This window comes from Ranitomeya imitator, chromosome 8, assembly GCF_032444005.1.
Source record: "Ranitomeya imitator isolate aRanImi1 chromosome 8, aRanImi1.pri, whole genome shotgun sequence".
Lineage (NCBI taxonomy): Eukaryota > Metazoa > Chordata > Amphibia > Anura > Dendrobatidae > Ranitomeya > Ranitomeya imitator.
In genome coordinates, this window is record NC_091289.1 from 45,329,746 (window position 1) to 45,348,447 (window position 18,702).

General features: G+C 42.0%; 1 protein-coding gene across 5 annotated transcripts in view; it reads right to left on the reverse strand.

Moving 5' to 3' along the window:
* NISCH (nischarin) overlaps window positions 1–18,702 on the reverse strand; it is an 85,539-nt gene that overhangs the window by 11,839 nt on the left and 54,998 nt on the right. For 4 of the 5 annotated variants that reach the window (XR_011315020.1, XR_011315021.1, XM_069736839.1 and 1 more), the window contains 3 exons: window positions 17,953–18,106; window positions 16,944–17,063; window positions 15,152–15,313 (listed from right to left, as the gene is read on the reverse strand). Coding sequence is in view for 2 of the 5 variants with exons in the window: in XM_069736839.1 (XP_069592940.1) it covers window positions 15,152–15,313; window positions 16,944–17,063; window positions 17,953–18,106 (436 nt within the window). In the remaining 3 variants the exon portion in view is untranslated. Of the gene's footprint in view, window positions 1–15,151; window positions 15,314–16,943; window positions 17,064–17,952; window positions 18,107–18,702 lie in introns of those variants that run through there. The other variant, XR_011315019.1, reaches the window with a different exon arrangement.

The following is an 18,702-nucleotide window of genomic DNA, read 5'->3' on the forward strand; positions in this document are numbered from 1 at the left end:
CCCATAGAATTCAGGATCTGATGGGGTTATCACAGTACAGAGATCTGCTATCTCTAGTATCCTATAGAAATCAGGATCTGATGGGGTTAGCTCAGTACAGGGCTCTGCTATCTCTAGTATCCTATACAAATTAGTATCTGATGGGGTTAGCTCAGTACAGAGCTCTGCTATCTCTAGTATCCTATAGAAATCAGGATCTGATGGGGTTAGCTCAGTACAGGGCTCTGCTATCTCTAGTATCCTATAGAAATCAGGATCTGATGGTTAGCTCAGTACAGAGATCTGCTATCTCTAGTATCCTATAGAAATCAGGATCTGATGGGGTTAGCTCAGTACAGAGCTCTGCTATCTCTAGTATCCTATAGAAATCAGGATCTGATGGGGTTAGCTCAGTACAGAGCTCTGCTATCTCTAGCATCCTATAGAAATCAGGATTGGATGAGGTTACCTCAGTACAGATCTCTGGTATCTCTAGGATCCTATAGAAATCAGGATCTGATGGGGTTAGCTCAGTACAGAGCTCTGCTATCTCTAGTATCCTATAGAAATCAGGATCTGATGGGGTTAGCTCAGTACAGAGCTCTGCTATCTCTAGCATCCTATAGAAATCAGGATTGGATGAGGTTACCTCAGTACAGATCTCTGGTATCTCTAGGATCCTATAGAAATCAGGATCTGATGGGGTTAGCTCAGTACAGAGCTCTGCTATCTCTAGTATCCCAAAGAATTCAGGATCTGATGGGGTTACCTCAGTACAGAGATCTGCTATCTCTAGGATCCTATAGAAATCAGGATCTGATGGGGTTAGCTCAGTACAGAGCTCTGCTATCTCTAGCATCCTATAGAAATCAGGATCTGATGGGGTTAGCTCAGTACAGAGCTCTGCTACCTCTAGTATCCTATAGAAATCAGGATCTGATGGGGTTACCTCAGTACAGAGATCTGCTATCTCTAGGATCCTATACAAATCAGGATCTGATGGGGTTAGCTCACTACAGAGCTCTGCTATCTCTAGCATCCTATAGAAATCAGGATCTGATGGGGTTACCTCAGTACAGAGATCTGCTATCTCTAGCATCCTATAGAAATCAGGATCTGATGGGGTTAGCTCAGTACAGAGCTCTGCTATCTCTAGTATCCCAAAGAATTCAGGATCTGATGGGGTTATCTCAGTACAGAGATCTGCTATCTCTAGGATCCTATAGAAATCAGGATCTGATGGGGTTAGCTCAGTACAGAGATCTGCTATCTCTAGGATCCTATAGAAATCAGGATCTGATGGGGTTAGCTCAGTACAGAGCTCTGCTATCTCTAGTATCCCAAAGAATTCAGGATCTGATGGGGTTATCTCAGTACAGAGATCTGCTATCTCTAGCATCCTATAGAAATCAGGATCTGATGGGGTTAGCTCAGTACAGAGCTCTGCTATCTCTAGCATCCTATAGAAATCAGGATCTCATGGGGTTAGCTCAGTACAGAACTCTGCTATCTCTAGCATCCTATAGAAATTAGTATCTGATGGGGTTAGCTCAGTACAGAGCTCTGCTATCTCTAGCATCTATAGAAATCAGGATCTGATGGGGTTATCACAGTACAGAGCTCTGCTACCTCTAGTATCCTATAGAAATCAGGATCTGATGGGGTTAGCTCAGTACAGAGCTCTGCTATCTCTAGCATCCTATAGAAATCAGGATCTGATGGGGTTAGCTCAGTACAGAGCTCTGCTATCTCTAGCATCTATAGAAATCAGGATCTGATGGGGTTATCACAGTACAGAGCTCTGCTACCTCTAGTATCCTATAGAAATCAGGATCTGATGGGGTTAGCTCAGTACAGAGCTCTGCTATCTCTAGTATCCTATAGAAATTAGTATCTGATGGGGTTAGCTCAGTACAGAGCTCTGCTATCTCTAGCATCCTATAGCAATTAGTATCTGATGGGGTTAGCTCAGTACAGAGCTCTGCTATCTCTAGCATCTATAGAAATCAGGATCTGATGGGGTTATCACAGTACAGAGCTCTGCTACCTCTAGTATCCTATAGAAATCAGGATCTGATGGGGTTAGCTCAGTACAGAGATCTGCTATCTCTAGGATCCTATAGAAATCAGGATCTGATGGGGTTAGCTCAGTACAGAGATCTGCTATCTCTAGGATCCTATAGAAATCAGGATCTGATGGGGTTAGCTCAGTACAGAGCTCTGCTATCTCTAGTATCCTATAGAAATCAGGATCTGATGGGGTTAGCTCAGTACAGAGATCTGCTATCTCTAGGATCCTATAGAAATCAGGATCTGATGGGGTTAGCTCAGTACAGATCTCTGGTATCTCTAGGATCCTATAGAAATCAGGATCTGATGGGGTTAGCTCAGTACAGAGATCTGCTATCTCTAGCATCCTATAGAATTCAGGATCTGATGGGGTTACCTCAGTACAGAGATCTGCTATCTCTAGTATCCCATAGAATTCAGGATCTGATGGGGTTATCACAGTACAGAGATCTGCTATCTCTAGTATCCTATAGAAATCAGGATCTGATGGGGGTTAGCGCAGTACAGGGCTCTGCTATCTCTAGTATCCTATAGAAATCAGGATCTGATGGGGTTAGCTCAGTACAGAGCTCTGCTATCTCTAGTATCCTATAGAAATCAGGATTGGATGAGGTTACCTCAGTACAGATCTCTGGTATCTCTAGGATCCTATAGAAATCAGGATCTGATGGGCTTAACTCAGTACAGAGCTCTGCTATCTCTAGTATCCCATAGAATTCAGGATCTGATGGGGTTAGCTCAGTACAGAGCTCTGCTATCTCTAGTATCCCAAAGAATTCAGGATCTGATGGGGTTACCTCAGTACAGAGATCTGCTATCTCTAGGATCCTATAGAAATCAGGATCTGATGGGGTTAGCTCAGTACAGAGCTCTGCTATCTCTAGCATCCTATAGAAATCAGGATCTGATGGGGTTAGCTCAGTACAGAGCTCTGCTACCTCTAGTATCCTATAGAAATCAGGATCTGATGGGGTTAGCTCAGTACAGAGATCTGCTATCTCTAGGATCCTATAGAAATCAGGATCTGATGGGGTTAGCTCAGTACAGAGATCTGCTATCTCTAGTATCATATAGAAATCAGGATCTGATGGGGTTACCTCAGTACAGAGATCTGCTATCTCTAGCATCCTATAGAAATCAGGATCTGTTGGGGTTACCTCAGTACAGAGATCTGCTATCTCTAGCATCCTATAGAAATCAGGATCTGTTGGGGTTACCTCAGTACAGAACTCTGCTATCTCTAGCATCCTATAGAAATCAGGATCTGATGGGGTTAGCTCAGTACAGAACTCTGCTATCTCTAGCATCCTATAGAAATTAGTATCTGATGGGGTTAGCTCAGTACAGAGCTCTGCTACCTCTAGTATCCCAAAGAATTCAGGATCTGATGGGGTTAGCTCAGTACAGAGATCTGCTATCTCTAGTATCCTATAGAAATCAGGACCTGATGGGGTTAGCTCAGTACAGAGATCTGCTATCTCTAGGATCCTATACAAATCAGGATCTGTTGGGGTTACCTCAGTACAGAACTCTGCTATCTCTAGCATCCTATAGAAATCAGGATCTGATGGGGTTAGCTCAGTACAGAACTCTGCTATCTCTAGCATCCTATAGAAATTAGTATCTGATGGGGTTAGCTCAGTACAGAGCTCTGCTACCTCTAGTATCCCAAAGAATTCAGGATCTGATGGGGTTAGCTCAGTACAGAGATCTGCTATCTCTAGTATCCTATAGAAATCAGGACCTGATGGGGTTAGCTCAGTACAGAGATCTGCTATCTCTAGGATCCTATACAAATCAGGATCTGATGGGGTTAGCTCAGTACAGAGCTCTGCTATCTCTAGCATCCTATAGAAATCAGGATCTGATGGGGTTACCTCAGTACAGAGATCTGCTATCTCTAGCATCCTATAGAAATCAGGATCTGATGGGGTTAGCTCAGTACAGAGCTCTGCTATCTCTAGTATCCCAAAGAATTCAGGATCTGATGGGGTTATCTCAGTACAGAGATCTGCTATCTCTAGGATCCTATAGAAATCAGGATCTGATGGGGTTAGCTCAGTACAGAGCTCTGCTATCTCTAGCATCCTATAGAAATCAGGATCTGATGGGGTTAGCTCAGTACAGAGCTCTGCTACCTCTAGTATCCTATAGAAATCAGGATCTGATGGGGTTACCTCAGTACAGAGATCTGCTATCTCTAGGATCCTATAGAAATCAGGATCTGATGGGGTTAGCTCAGTACAGAGATCTGCTATCTCTAGTATCATATAGAAATCAGGATCTGATGGGGTTACCTCAGTACAGAGATCTGCTATCTCTAGCATCCTATAGAAATCAGGATCTGTTGGGGTTACCTCAGTACAGAGATCTGCTATCTCTAGCATCCTATAGAAATCAGGATCTGTTGGGGTTACCTCAGTACAGAACTCTGCTATCTCTAGCATCCTATAGAAATCAGGATCTGATGGGGTTAGCTCAGTACAGAACTCTGCTATCTCTAGCATCCTATAGAAATCAGGATCTGATGGGGTTAGCTCAGTACAGAGCTCTGCTACCTCTAGTATCCCAAAGAATTCAGGATCTGATGGGGTTAGCTCAGTACAGAGATCTGCTATCTCTAGTATCCTATAGAAATCAGGACCTGATGGGGTTAGCTCAGTACAGAGATCTGCTATCTCTAGGATCCTATACAAATCAGGATCTGATGGGGTTAGCTCAGTACAGAGCTCTGCTATCTCTAGCATCCTATAGAAATCAGGATCTGATGGGGTTACCTCAGTACAGAGATCTGCTATCTCTAGCATCCTATAGAAATCAGGATCTGATGGGGTTAGCTCAGTACAGAGCTCTGCTATCTCTAGTATCCCAAAGAATTCAGGATCTGATGGGGTTATCTCAGTACAGAGATCTGCTATCTCTAGGATCCTATAGAAATCAGGATCTGATGGGGTTATCTCAGTACAGAGATCTGCTATCTCTAGGATCCTATAGAAATCAGGATCTGATGGGGTTAGCTCAGTACAGGGCTCTGCTATCTCTAGCATCCTATAGAAATTAGTATCTGATGGGGTTAGCTCAGTACAGAGCTCTGCTACCTCTAGTATCCCAAAGAATTCAGGATCTGATGGGGTTAGCTCAGTACAGAGATCTGCTATCTCTAGTATCCTATAGAAATCAGGACCTGATGGGGTTAGCTCAGTACAGAGATCTGCTATCTCTAGGATCCTATACAAATCAGGATCTGATGGGGTTAGCTCAGTACAGAGCTCTGCTATCTCTAGCATCCTATAGAAATCAGGATCTGATGGGGTTACCTCAGTACAGAGATCTGCTATCTCTAGCATCCTATAGAAATCAGGATCTGATGGGGTTAGCTCAGTACAGAGCTCTGCTATCTCTAGTATCCCAAAGAATTCAGGATCTGATGGGGTTATCTCAGTACAGAGATCTGCTATCTCTAGGATCCTATAGAAATCAGGATCTGATGGGGTTAGCTCAGTACAGAGCTCTGCTATCTCTAGCATCCTATAGAAATCAGGATCTGATGGGGTTAGCTCAGTACAGAGCTCTGCTACCTCTAGTATCCTATAGAAATCAGGATCTGATGGGGTTACCTCAGTACAGAGATCTGCTATCTCTAGGATCCTATAGAAATCAGGATCTGATGGGGTTAGCTCAGTACAGAGATCTGCTATCTCTAGTATCATATAGAAATCAGGATCTGATGGGGTTACCTCAGTACAGAGATCTGCTATCTCTAGCATCCTATAGAAATCAGGATCTGTTGGGGTTACCTCAGTACAGAGATCTGCTATCTCTAGCATCCTATAGAAATCAGGATCTGTTGGGGTTACCTCAGTACAGAACTCTGCTATCTCTAGCATCCTATAGAAATCAGGATCTGATGGGGTTAGCTCAGTACAGAACTCTGCTATCTCTAGCATCCTATAGAAATCAGGATCTGATGGGGTTAGCTCAGTACAGAGCTCTGCTACCTCTAGTATCCCAAAGAATTCAGGATCTGATGGGGTTAGCTCAGTACAGAGATCTGCTATCTCTAGTATCCTATAGAAATCAGGACCTGATGGGGTTAGCTCAGTACAGAGATCTGCTATCTCTAGGATCCTATACAAATCAGGATCTGATGGGGTTAGCTCAGTACAGAGCTCTGCTATCTCTAGCATCCTATAGAAATCAGGATCTGATGGGGTTACCTCAGTACAGAGATCTGCTATCTCTAGCATCCTATAGAAATCAGGATCTGATGGGGTTAGCTCAGTACAGAGCTCTGCTATCTCTAGTATCCCAAAGAATTCAGGATCTGATGGGGTTATCTCAGTACAGAGATCTGCTATCTCTAGGATCCTATAGAAATCAGGATCTGATGGGGTTATCTCAGTACAGAGATCTGCTATCTCTAGGATCCTATAGAAATCAGGATCTGATGGGGTTAGCTCAGTACAGAGATCTGCTATCTCTAGCATCCTATAGAAATCAGGATCTGATGGGGTTAGCTCAGTACAGAGCTCTGCTATCTCTAGCATCCTATAGAAATTAGTATCTGATGGGGTTAGCTCAGTACAGAGCTCTGCTACCTCTAGTATCCCAAAGAATTCAGGATCTGATGGGGTTAGCTCAGTACAGAGATCTGCTATCTCTAGTATCCTATAGAAATCAGGACCTGATGGGGTTAGCTCAGTACAGAGATCTGCTATCTCTAGGATCCTATACAAATCAGGATCTGATGGGGTTAGCTCAGTACAGAGCTCTGCTATCTCTAGCATCCTATAGAAATCAGGATCTGATGGGGTTACCTCAGTACAGAGATCTGCTATCTCTAGCATCCTATAGAAATCAGGATCTGATGGGGTTAGCTCAGTACAGAGCTCTGCTATCTCTAGTATCCCAAAGAATTCAGGATCTGATGGGGTTATCTCAGTACAGAGATCTGCTATCTCTAGGATCCTATAGAAATCAGGATCTGATGGGGTTATCTCAGTACAGAGATCTGCTATCTCTAGGATCCTATAGAAATCAGGATCTGATGGGGTTAGCTCAGTACAGAGATCTGCTATCTCTAGCATCCTATAGAAATCAGGATCTGATGGGGTTAGCTCAGTACAGAGCTCTGCTATCTCTAGTATCCTATAGAAATCAGGATCTGATGGGGTTAGCTCAGTACAGAGCTCTGCTATCTCTAGCATCCTATAGCAATTAGTATCTGATGGAGTTAGCTCAGTACAGAGCTCTGCTATCTCTAGCATCTATAGAAATCAGGATCTGATGGGGTTAGCTCAGTACAGAGCTCTGCTATCTCTAGCATCCTATAGCAATTAGTATCTGATGGGGTTAGCTCAGTACAGAGCTCTGCTACCTCTAGTATCCTATAGAAATCAGGATCTGATGGGGTTAGCTCAGTACAGAGCTCTGCTACCTCTAGTATCCTATAGAAATCAGAATCTGATGGGGTTAGCTCAGTACAGAGCTCTGCTATCTCTAGTATCCTATAGAAATCAGGATCTGATGGGGTTAGCTCAGTACAGAGATCTGCTATCTCTAGGATCCTATAGAAATCAGGATCTGATGGGGTTAGCTCAGTACAGAGATCTGCTATCTCTAGGATCCTATAGAAATCAGGATCTGATGGGGTTAGCTCAGTACAGAGCTCTGCTATCTCTAGTATCCTATAGAAATCAGGATCTGATGGGGTTAGCTCAGTACAGAGATCTGCTATCTCTAGGATCCTATAGAAATCAGGATCTGATGGGGTTAGCTCAGTACAGATCTCTGGTATCTCTAGGATCCTATAGAAATCAGGATCTGATGGGGTTAGCTCAGTACAGAGATCTGCTATCTCTAGCATCCTATAGAATTCAGGATCTGATGGGGTTACCTCAGTACAGAGATCTGCTATCTCTAGTATCCCATAGAATTCAGGATCTGATGGGGTTATCACAGTACAGAGATCTGCTATCTCTAGTATCCTATAGAAATCAGGATCTGATGGGGTTAGCTCAGTACAGGGCTCTGCTATCTCTAGTATCCTATACAAATTAGTATCTGATGGGGTTAGCTCAGTACAGAGCTCTGCTATCTCTAGTATCCTATAGAAATCAGGATCTGATGGGGTTAGCTCAGTACAGGGCTCTGCTATCTCTAGTATCCTATAGAAATCAGGATCTGATGGTTAGCTCAGTACAGAGATCTGCTATCTCTAGTATCCTATAGAAATCAGGATCTGATGGGGTTAGCTCAGTACAGAGCTCTGCTATCTCTAGTATCCTATAGAAATCAGGATCTGATGGGGTTAGCTCAGTACAGAGCTCTGCTATCTCTAGCATCCTATAGAAATCAGGATTGGATGAGGTTACCTCAGTACAGATCTCTGGTATCTCTAGGATCCTATAGAAATCAGGATCTGATGGGGTTAGCTCAGTACAGAGCTCTGCTATCTCTAGTATCCTATAGAAATCAGGATCTGATGGGGTTAGCTCAGTACAGAGCTCTGCTATCTCTAGCATCCTATAGAAATCAGGATTGGATGAGGTTACCTCAGTACAGATCTCTGGTATCTCTAGGATCCTATAGAAATCAGGATCTGATGGGGTTAGCTCAGTACAGAGCTCTGCTATCTCTAGTATCCCAAAGAATTCAGGATCTGATGGGGTTACCTCAGTACAGAGATCTGCTATCTCTAGGATCCTATAGAAATCAGGATCTGATGGGGTTAGCTCAGTACAGAGCTCTGCTATCTCTAGCATCCTATAGAAATCAGGATCTGATGGGGTTAGCTCAGTACAGAGCTCTGCTACCTCTAGTATCCTATAGAAATCAGGATCTGATGGGGTTACCTCAGTACAGAGATCTGCTATCTCTAGGATCCTATACAAATCAGGATCTGATGGGGTTAGCTCAGTACAGAGCTCTGCTATCTCTAGCATCCTATAGAAATCAGGATCTGATGGGGTTACCTCAGTACAGAGATCTGCTATCTCTAGCATCCTATAGAAATCAGGATCTGATGGGGTTAGCTCAGTACAGAGCTCTGCTATCTCTAGTATCCCAAAGAATTCAGGATCTGATGGGGTTATCTCAGTACAGAGCTCTGCTATCTCTAGCATCTATAGAAATCAGGATGTGATGGGGTTATCACAGTACAGAGCTCTGCTACCTCTAGTATCCTATAGAAATCAGGATCTGATGGGGTTAGCTCAGTACAGAGCTCTGCTATCTCTAGCATCCTATAGAAATCAGGATCTGATGGGGTTAGCTCAGTGCAGAGCTCTGCTATCTCTAGCATCTATAGAAATCAGGATCTGATGGGGTTATCACAGTACAGAGCTCTGCTACCTCTAGTATCCTATAGAAATCAGGATCTGATGGGGTTAGCTCAGTACAGAGCTCTGCTATCTCTAGTATCCTATAGAAATTAGTATCTGATGGGGTTAGCTCAGTACAGAGCTCTGCTATCTCTAGCATCCTATAGCAATTAGTATCTGATGGGGTTAGCTCAGTACAGAGCTCTGCTATCTCTAGCATCTATAGAAATCAGGATCTGATGGGGTTATCACAGTACAGAGCTCTGCTACCTCTAGGATCCTATAGAAATCAGGATCTGATGGGGTTAGCTCAGTACAGGGCTCTGCTATCTCTAGTATCCTATAGAAATCAGGATTGGATGAGGTTACCTCAGTACAGATCTCTGGTATCTCTAGGATCCTATAGAAATCAGGATCTGATGGGGTTAGCTCAGTACAGAGCTCTGCTATCTCTAGTATCCCAAAGAATTCAGGATCTGATGGGGTTACCTCAGTACAGAGATCTGCTATCTCTAGGATCCTATAGAAATCAGGATCTGATGGGGTTAGCTCAGTACAGAGCTCTGCTATCTCTAGCATCCTATAGAAATCAGGATCTGATGGGGTTAGCTCAGTACAGAGCTCTGCTACCTCTAGTATCCTATAGAAATCAGGATCTGATGGGGTTACCTCAGTACAGAGATCTGCTATCTCTAGGATCCTATAGAAATCAGGATCTGATGGGGTTAGCTCAGTACAGAGATCTGCTATCTCTAGTATCATATAGAAATCAGGATCTGATGGGGTTAGCTCAGTACAGAGATCTGCTATCTCTAGCATCCTATAGAAATCAGGATCTGTTGGGGTTACCTCAGTACAGAGATCTGCTATCTCTAGCATCCTATAGAAATCAGGATCTGTTGGGGTTACCTCAGTACAGAACTCTGCTATCTCTAGCATCCTATAGAAATTAGTATCTGATGGGGTTAGCTCAGTACAGAGCTCTGCTACCTCTAGTATCCCAAAGAATTCAGGATCTGATGGGGTTAGCTCAGTACAGAGATCTGCTATCTCTAGTATCCTATAGAAATCAGGACCTGATGGGGTTAGCTCAGTACAGAGATCTGCTATCTCTAGGATCCTATACAAATCAGGATCTGATGGGGTTAGCTCAGTACAGAGCTCTGCTATCTCTAGCATCCTATAGAAATCAGGATCTGATGGGGTTACCTCAGTACAGAGATCTGCTATCTCTAGCATCCTATAGAAATCAGGATCTGATGGGGTTAGCTCAGTACAGAGCTCTGCTATCTCTAGTATCCCAAAGAATTCAGGATCTGATGGGGTTATCTCAGTACAGAGATCTGCTATCTCTAGGATCCTATAGAAATCAGGATCTGATGGGGTTAGCTCAGTACAGAGCTCTGCTATCTCTAGCATCCTATAGAAATCAGGATCTGATGGGGTTAGCTCAGTACAGAGCTCTGCTACCTCTAGTATCCTATAGAAATCAGGATCTGATGGGGTTACCTCAGTACAGAGATCTGCTATCTCTAGGATCCTATAGAAATCAGGATCTGATGGGGTTAGCTCAGTACAGAGATCTGCTATCTCTAGTATCATATAGAAATCAGGATCTGATGGGGTTACCTCAGTACAGAGATCTGCTATCTCTAGTATCATATAGAAATCAGGATCTGATGGGGTTACCTCAGTACAGAGATCTGCTATCTCTAGGATCCTATAGAAATCAGGATCTGATGGGGTTATCTCAGTACAGAGATCTGCTATCTCTAGGATCCTATAGAAATCAGGATCTGATGGGGTTAGCTCAGTACAGAGATCTGCTATCTCTAGGATCCTATAGAAATCAGGATCTGATGGGGTTAGCTCAGTACAGAGCTCTGCTATCTCTAGTATCCCAAAGAATTCAGGATCTGATGGGGTTAGCTCAGTACAGATCTCTGGTATCTCTAGTATCCTATAGAAATCAGGATCTGATGGTTAGCTCAGTACAGAGATCTGCTATCTCTAGTATCCTATAGAAATCAGGATCTGATGGGGTTAGCTCAGTACAGAGCTCTGCTATCTCTAGTATCCTATAGAAATCAGGATCTGATGGGGTTAACTCAGTACAGAGCTCTGCTATCTCTAGTATCCCAAAGAATTCAGGATCTGATGGGGTTACCTCAGTACAGAGATCTGCTATCTCTAGGATCCTATAGAAATCAGGATCTGATGGGGTTAGCTCAGTACAGAGCTCTGCTATCTCTAGCATCCTATAGAAATCAGGATCTGATGGGGTTAGCTCAGTACAGAGATCTGCTATCTCTAGTATCATATAGAAATCAGGATCTGATGGGGTTACCTCAGTACAGAGATCTGCTATCTCTAGCATCCTATAGAAATCAGGATCTGATGGGGTTAGCTCAGTACAGAGCTCTGCTATCTCTAGCATCCTATAGAAATCAGGATCTGATGGGGTTACCTCAGTACAGAGATCTGCTATCTCTAGCATCCTATAGAAATCAGGATCTGATGGGGTTAGCTCAGAACAGAGCTCTGCTATCTCTAGTATCCCAAAGAATTCAGGATCTGATGGGGTTACCTCAGTACAGAGATCTGCTATCTCTAGCATCCTATAGAAATCAGGATCTGTTGGGGTTACCTCAGTACAGAACTCTGCTATCTCTAGAATTCCTATAGAAGCTGAAGACCAATGCCCCATTTTGGCAAACTGGTGATAGCTCAGTGGACAGACCCACTACAATCTAGTAGCTCTCATCTAAACAGTGGTATAATTGAAACAACCCTCTGAGATATTAAAACATCTGCTAATATTTTTAGATATAACAAACTTCCGGCACCAGATAGTAGTCCACAGTCAAGAAGTGCCTTCAATTAACAGACAAAACAATTCTTTATTAGTATAATGAAAAATAAAATCAATGATGAAGTACATGGTGCCTCATGACATAAAAAGGCGCTGCCCAGTTATCATTGACTATAGTAGAAAAATAGAAGTCAATTGATATAAGTAAAATAGATTCTTGGTGTCTTTCCCATATATAGTGCCCTGCAGGAATATCGCATGAAACTCACAGTAGATAATTAGCTATTGTATTCCATTTATTTGCAGAGTAAATAGTCACTAAAGGAACATGAAAATATTATGGCATATATGCGCAGATGTCAAGGTGATTTGGACTGATATGTTTGCTAATATTTTTAGATGCATTTATCATAGATTGGTGACCTCCGACCATCTTTGCTTCTGAGAGACTCTGCCTCTCTAACATGCTTTTTTTATACATGGTCATGTGACTTAGTTGAAAACTGACCCTCTGGCTGTGTTTCATATGTAACACTTACTTTTACAGCCTTCTGTTGACCCTGTCCTAACTTTTTTGAGATGTGTTTCTGCCATCAATTTCTAAATGAGTTATTTTTTCTCAAAGACAGCAGCAGTACCTTTAATAATGGAAAGTGAATCCTGTCTATAATTTGACATCGGCTCCCTATGTGAATGGCCATACTTAAGCATCTTTCTTTTGAAAGCCATGAATGGTCTACATTCTTTAGTTTTCCTGTTTTTTTTCTCAATCCTTCCTGTGTTATAACGTGTCAATGGTTGCCTTCCTGGTAAAAGGACATACCATAACTCATCAAGTAGGAGTACAAAGGAAATAACTAAAGTAACATTTCCCAGGAGCGACATTTATATTATCTCCATTACATAACTAAGCATAAGTTGCTGTTTGTGGCACTGCTGGAGATACCCTAAGGGTCGACAGCGATACATCACCCCCTCCACCTAAATGTACGCTGGGCTCAGCGGAGCATTCAGATTTTTTTTCTTCTTTATTTAACATATATAACCAGTCTATATTCTGTGGACATTTTATTCCAATTTTCTGTACATGTATATGGAAGCAGACATCTTGACAGAGCTCATGCTAATGTTCAGAGATACAATTTACAGCAGTCACATGGGAGCCTGTAAATTGGAGAAGTTGCTTAATTTTCTACTATAGGAGAGTTCTTTAGGCATGCTCTGTGACCTGTGCAGAGGTCATTGTGCAGAGAGGGAGGGAAACTTGTTATAATTACCTATTGTAAATGGTGTGAACATATACAAGCTATGAAGAGTTATCTCAAAAGATAAGGAACTAATTAGCGGGCTGTACACAATAAATAGCTGTCAGCCAAGCGATCACGCAGGACCAGAATAAAGGCTCTTGTTCGCCTTAGATGCTTTGACTGTCAGTTTTCTCTTTTGGACTCCTCCATACACAGGATCCCTAGGCTAGGCCAAGTGATCCTGTGTTCTCTATGAAATAACCATTAAAGGGGATTTCCCATGAACAAAAGTTAATTTTAATGAATAGATCTTGGAATAATAATAATTTCCACAATTGCATGTGTTTAAATAAAATGTTCCTGTGCTGAAATAATCTTATAAATGTGCCCCTGCTGTGTACTGTACAAAAAAAGAGAAAAGAAACATGCACAAATGTGCATGTTTCTTTTCTCTTTTTTTGTATAGTCTGTGTTTTGACATGCTGCAGGTTGAGCACATTAGACATTATTGTTGATGGTGCCCTCTATATTTAAATGGTCTCCTGCTGTGTACTGTGTAATGGCCGTGTCTGACCGTACAGGGACGTGGTCTGATCATACCACATCTCCTGGGAAGGGCAGGAGGTTAAAAAAGTGTACAGACAGGACAGCAAAGGATCGCAAATAATGCTTTCTTTGAGGTAGGACATTTAAAAAAAACAAAAAAAACAGGCAGGGAACAGTTTTATCATCTGCTGTGATCCCATGCTGTCCTGTCTGTATACTCTCTTTTGCTCGTCTTCTGCTCAGGAGCTGAGATAAAATCACACCATGTTCCTGCACATTTATAAGATGAACTCAGCACAGGAACATTTTTTTTTTTTTAAACAGATCCAATTGTGGAACTTATTATTATTCCAAGATCTATTGATTATAATCAACGTTAAAATTAATTTTGTTAGTGGGAATACCCTTTTAAGCCTCCTACGGCCAATGCCCGATCCTTCTCTCCCCTAAAATCATCTGTTGGAGAAGAGCATCTGGTGACCCCAATACACATTACCATATAAAATCTACATAGCTGCAATCCACAAGTAAGGCCGACTTTTACCTAATGTGTATTAGGGTCTTTAGATTTGCATCAGGCTTAGATGCAAAATTACAATTGCAACATTTAAAGGGTTGTTCCGTTACCTAAAATGTCCTTTCTAAATATCTATCTTAACACCCTAACCACTTTTATAATTGACTTTTTTTTTTTTACAATTCTGCTCCCTTCTTCCTATCTAGCTAATCCCTATGTTTTGTTTTTTTTTACTATCATTCAAGGATTTTCTTATATTGGCGACCTAGAAAATAAATGACAAAAAGTTTTATAAAAAATAAAAATTAAAGATAAAGCATTGTTTAAAAAAAAAATAGGTCATGGTCTGATGATACATTTTCTTTTAGGTAGTTCTGACACACAGCAATCCTTTCACCGAAAGAAGATGGTGTATCAGAAACAAGCTGGAAACTGAGGAGCGTCCTTACTAAACCAGGTGAGCACAAAAGGCTAAAATAAATCAACTGTGCTACATATGTGAAATTTTAATTGTGGAAAAAGACATTTCCACTGCACTGAGTCTGTGAGGTAACTGTGGCCGGACCAGGAGCTGATCTCAGATCTTCTCATCATCAGGAGAATTAACAAACTTAACGACAAGTGCAATCTTTTAAATAAAAAGTCTTGATCCTTTTACCTGTCTTCTTTTTCCCAAATTCTGAATAGAAGTCTTTCTCAATTGGTTCAGGAGATGGCGTTCTCTTCAGTAAGGTTAATGCTGACATCAGGTGCTGTATGAATGCGTGCGTCGTGTAGCTGTCTCTGGTCAGACAGGTCACAACAAGATTTGGAGAGGAACCTGTCGGCAAAAATCAAAGATCCAACTTACAAGTACGATTGACAAGGTTGGACATTTTCTTACAAGAAGATTAACTTTTGTGATGTTCTGTATGTAACCGGAGAGATTAGTATAAGATTTGTAAGATCACATTGCTGTGTCTATGACGATCACTCGTTTTTGTGAGTCATAAAAACTGTATTGTGCATCCACCATCAGTTGTTTCGGTAGCCCCTACCTCCGGTGGTGGCCAACTGGACGCCGATATTCCACCGGGGCCATGAATGGCTGAGACTTTTCAAAGGGGTTGTCCAATGAAAAAAAAAAAGTATCACCTATAAACACAATAGGTGAGAACTTATTAATTGGTGGAAGTCCGACAACTAATGGCGCCAATCAAGAGAAGGGATCCACTTTCATCCCCGTTTGACTGGAGCTACAGATTGCATGTCTGCCCCAGAGACAACGAATGGAGTGGTCAATGAAAGTCCTCACCTTCAGAAGTATTAAACATCAACAGGAAGTAAGAGCCAAGGCTGTTCTCTGACTTCCTGCTCGATTTGTCTGAAGGCGGGGACAGTGACGTCAGCGCTGATTGGACGCCGGGCTCATGAGTCATAGTAACCGCACGAGAGCCCCTGGACCACGAGTGTCAACACCGCTGGAACGGCGCCAGCATGGGAGGTGAGCCAAAATGTATTTATTTTCACGACGCCAAACATTCAGATCAAGAAGGGGTTGACTTAGTAGTGGTCAGTCCCTTTCAAGGTCTGATTTGAACAGAAACGTGCTGCTATGGAGGGCCAATATTGTACCTCTGTTTATCTCTGATTTAATACACAATTTTATTTAATTTTTCATTGTAATTTTCCGGACTCCATATGTAAGCCAGTATTCTCTCCAAGAAGTATAAAGCTCCTGGATGAAGATACGGGTGTCATGATGGCTGAGTTAGCACCGTTGCCTTTCAGTGCTGAGCTGCTGGGATTGACTAAGCACAAAATCTTCACGTGGTTTATCCTGCTCTTCCCGCATTTGCGCGAGTTTCCTCCGGATACTCCAGTATCTTCTCCAACTTGAAAAATAAACTAAAAGGTCAAATGACTTCCTATAGTTTTGACCCTAGTGTGTCTAAAATATGGAAAGTAGATAGACAGACCCACTGGGGACAGGGGTTACTGTAAATGGTGACAATCTCAGTACAGGAAATATTTTTATTACATTACCGGCGCTGTCCCCATTGGGGCTCACAATCTAATTTCCCTATCAGTATGACTTTGGAATGTGGGAGGAAACCGGAGACCCCAGAGGAAACCCCCGCAAACACGGGGAGAACATACAAACTCCTTGCAGATCTTGTCCTTGGTGGGATTTGAACCCAGGACCCCATCGCTGCAAAGCTGCAGTACTAACCACTGAGCCATCGTGCTGCCCTATATTATGCCGTTTTGGGCCCCTGAAATGTTGCAGACATTTTTTCTTCATATCAATCACTTAGATATGTATTACAAGGAATATTATACTTACTGCCATCAATGATAAAGGCTCAGAGGTCACTGGAGTTCGGCAACAGGCATAGGACTGATGTATGGAGCAATATTTTTTGCAATGATCATATATGTAAAACCTGCTCACAAAAAGGTAGCCTTACCCGTTATCCTAAAGAACTGATCAAAGAGGCCAATGTTCACAGATTGCAGGTCATGAAAGGGAATTGCAATGCAGTAACAAGGGTAAAATGTGCCCGTTGATCTGGGCTGGCTACAGTCATCTGTAGGGGAAAAACAAAATAATAATAATAATAATAAAATATCATGGATATGTTCATACACATAGAACAAAATTCTTTGGCCTTGCACAGACGACCACTGATCCATGTGCAAAAAAGATCGTATGAGGAGCAACACAAGTGAATGGACTAGTAGACATGAGCATGTCTTCACAATGAATGAGTGTCCAGTAGTGAAGAGCAAGCGTTCTCGAATAAGGTGTTATTTGACCATGTTCGTGTCCTAATAGAGTATTTTCTGTGTCCTCAAAAAAAAACAAACACTTGAGTCACTGCGGCTGCATGTCTCGTGGCTGTTCGATAACCGCAACACATGCAGAGATTGCCTGTTTGTTAAGCGATCCCTGCATGTGTTGAGGCTGTCGAATAGTCGGCGACTCGAGCTTTTTTTTTTTTTCGAGCATGCCGAAAATACTCAGAGGACACGAACGTGCTTGAATAACACCTTACTCGAGATCACTCGCTCATCACTAGTGTGCATGTGACAAAAAATTATTGCAGATCCATGGCAAAAATTACATAGAAAGCCAATTTTTTTTTTTTTTTTAATGATTTTTTTTTATATATACAGATGTAAAAACTGAATGTATAAAATGGACGAATGGTTGAAATATTGGCGTGAAAGATGGACACACAGTACATGACATGTCAAATAAAAAAATAAATTGTTTTTGTTGGATGAAAAGCAGACTTTTTTTGTGTGATCATCTACTGAACTAGGCTTTAAAAGATGGAGACAAGGTATAATTTATAGCTCTTAATGGTTGGGAAATAAAAGAAGCAAACTTATCAGTTGAGCCCAAAATGTTACCACTTCCATTATTGTGGACATGAAGAATTTAGATTTACTGAGACACGTACAATCTCTTACCCTGTGGATCGCGACTGACTCTTTTAAATGTGTCATCCAGCACAAAGTACACGGCTTTAGTTGACAATAAAACACAAGACGTCATTTCCGCATCTGGTAATCGATACAGTGTCACTGAGGACCACATCAGATACCGCAATTCTTCACTGTCAACCTGCGATGAGCGTTTGCAGACGTTAGACACAGCGTTCACATACTGGTAAATGCAGTCACCAATCATGTGGCTATACTGTAAACACCTATCTGGGCATTTTTGCGCAAATTTTTGCATTTGAGTTTCATTAAAACTTTTGGACCGTTTGCCTCCTACAGCCTCTAACAAACACAGTACAGAGCAGACTGCAGAATAAGCTTACAATTAATCTATGTGTGAGCTTGTTCTGTTAGCAGCGTTTGTAACCCTTATCTCTCCTCTCCTGCACAATCTTCTAAGAGAACACAGAGCACAGCTGAACTTTGACGTGGTCATAAATCAGCTTAAAACATTGCTCAGGAGAAGAGAGATAAGAGTGACTGACCTGGCAGAGCAGCTCACTGAGGATTCGACTAATAAATCCTACGTACCGTGGGTTACTCATGTTTCTGTAGAAACCAAATGCAGCAGAGAAAAACATTGTTGAAAGGAAAGTGACTATTCCAAAAGGCAGGTCCCCAACAGCAGCCCACTATTTATAGAGAGACTGATAAGCTGCTACATTTCAGAGTAAAATATAGATATTTAGAATGCAGGAACCAGTCTCGGATTCACAC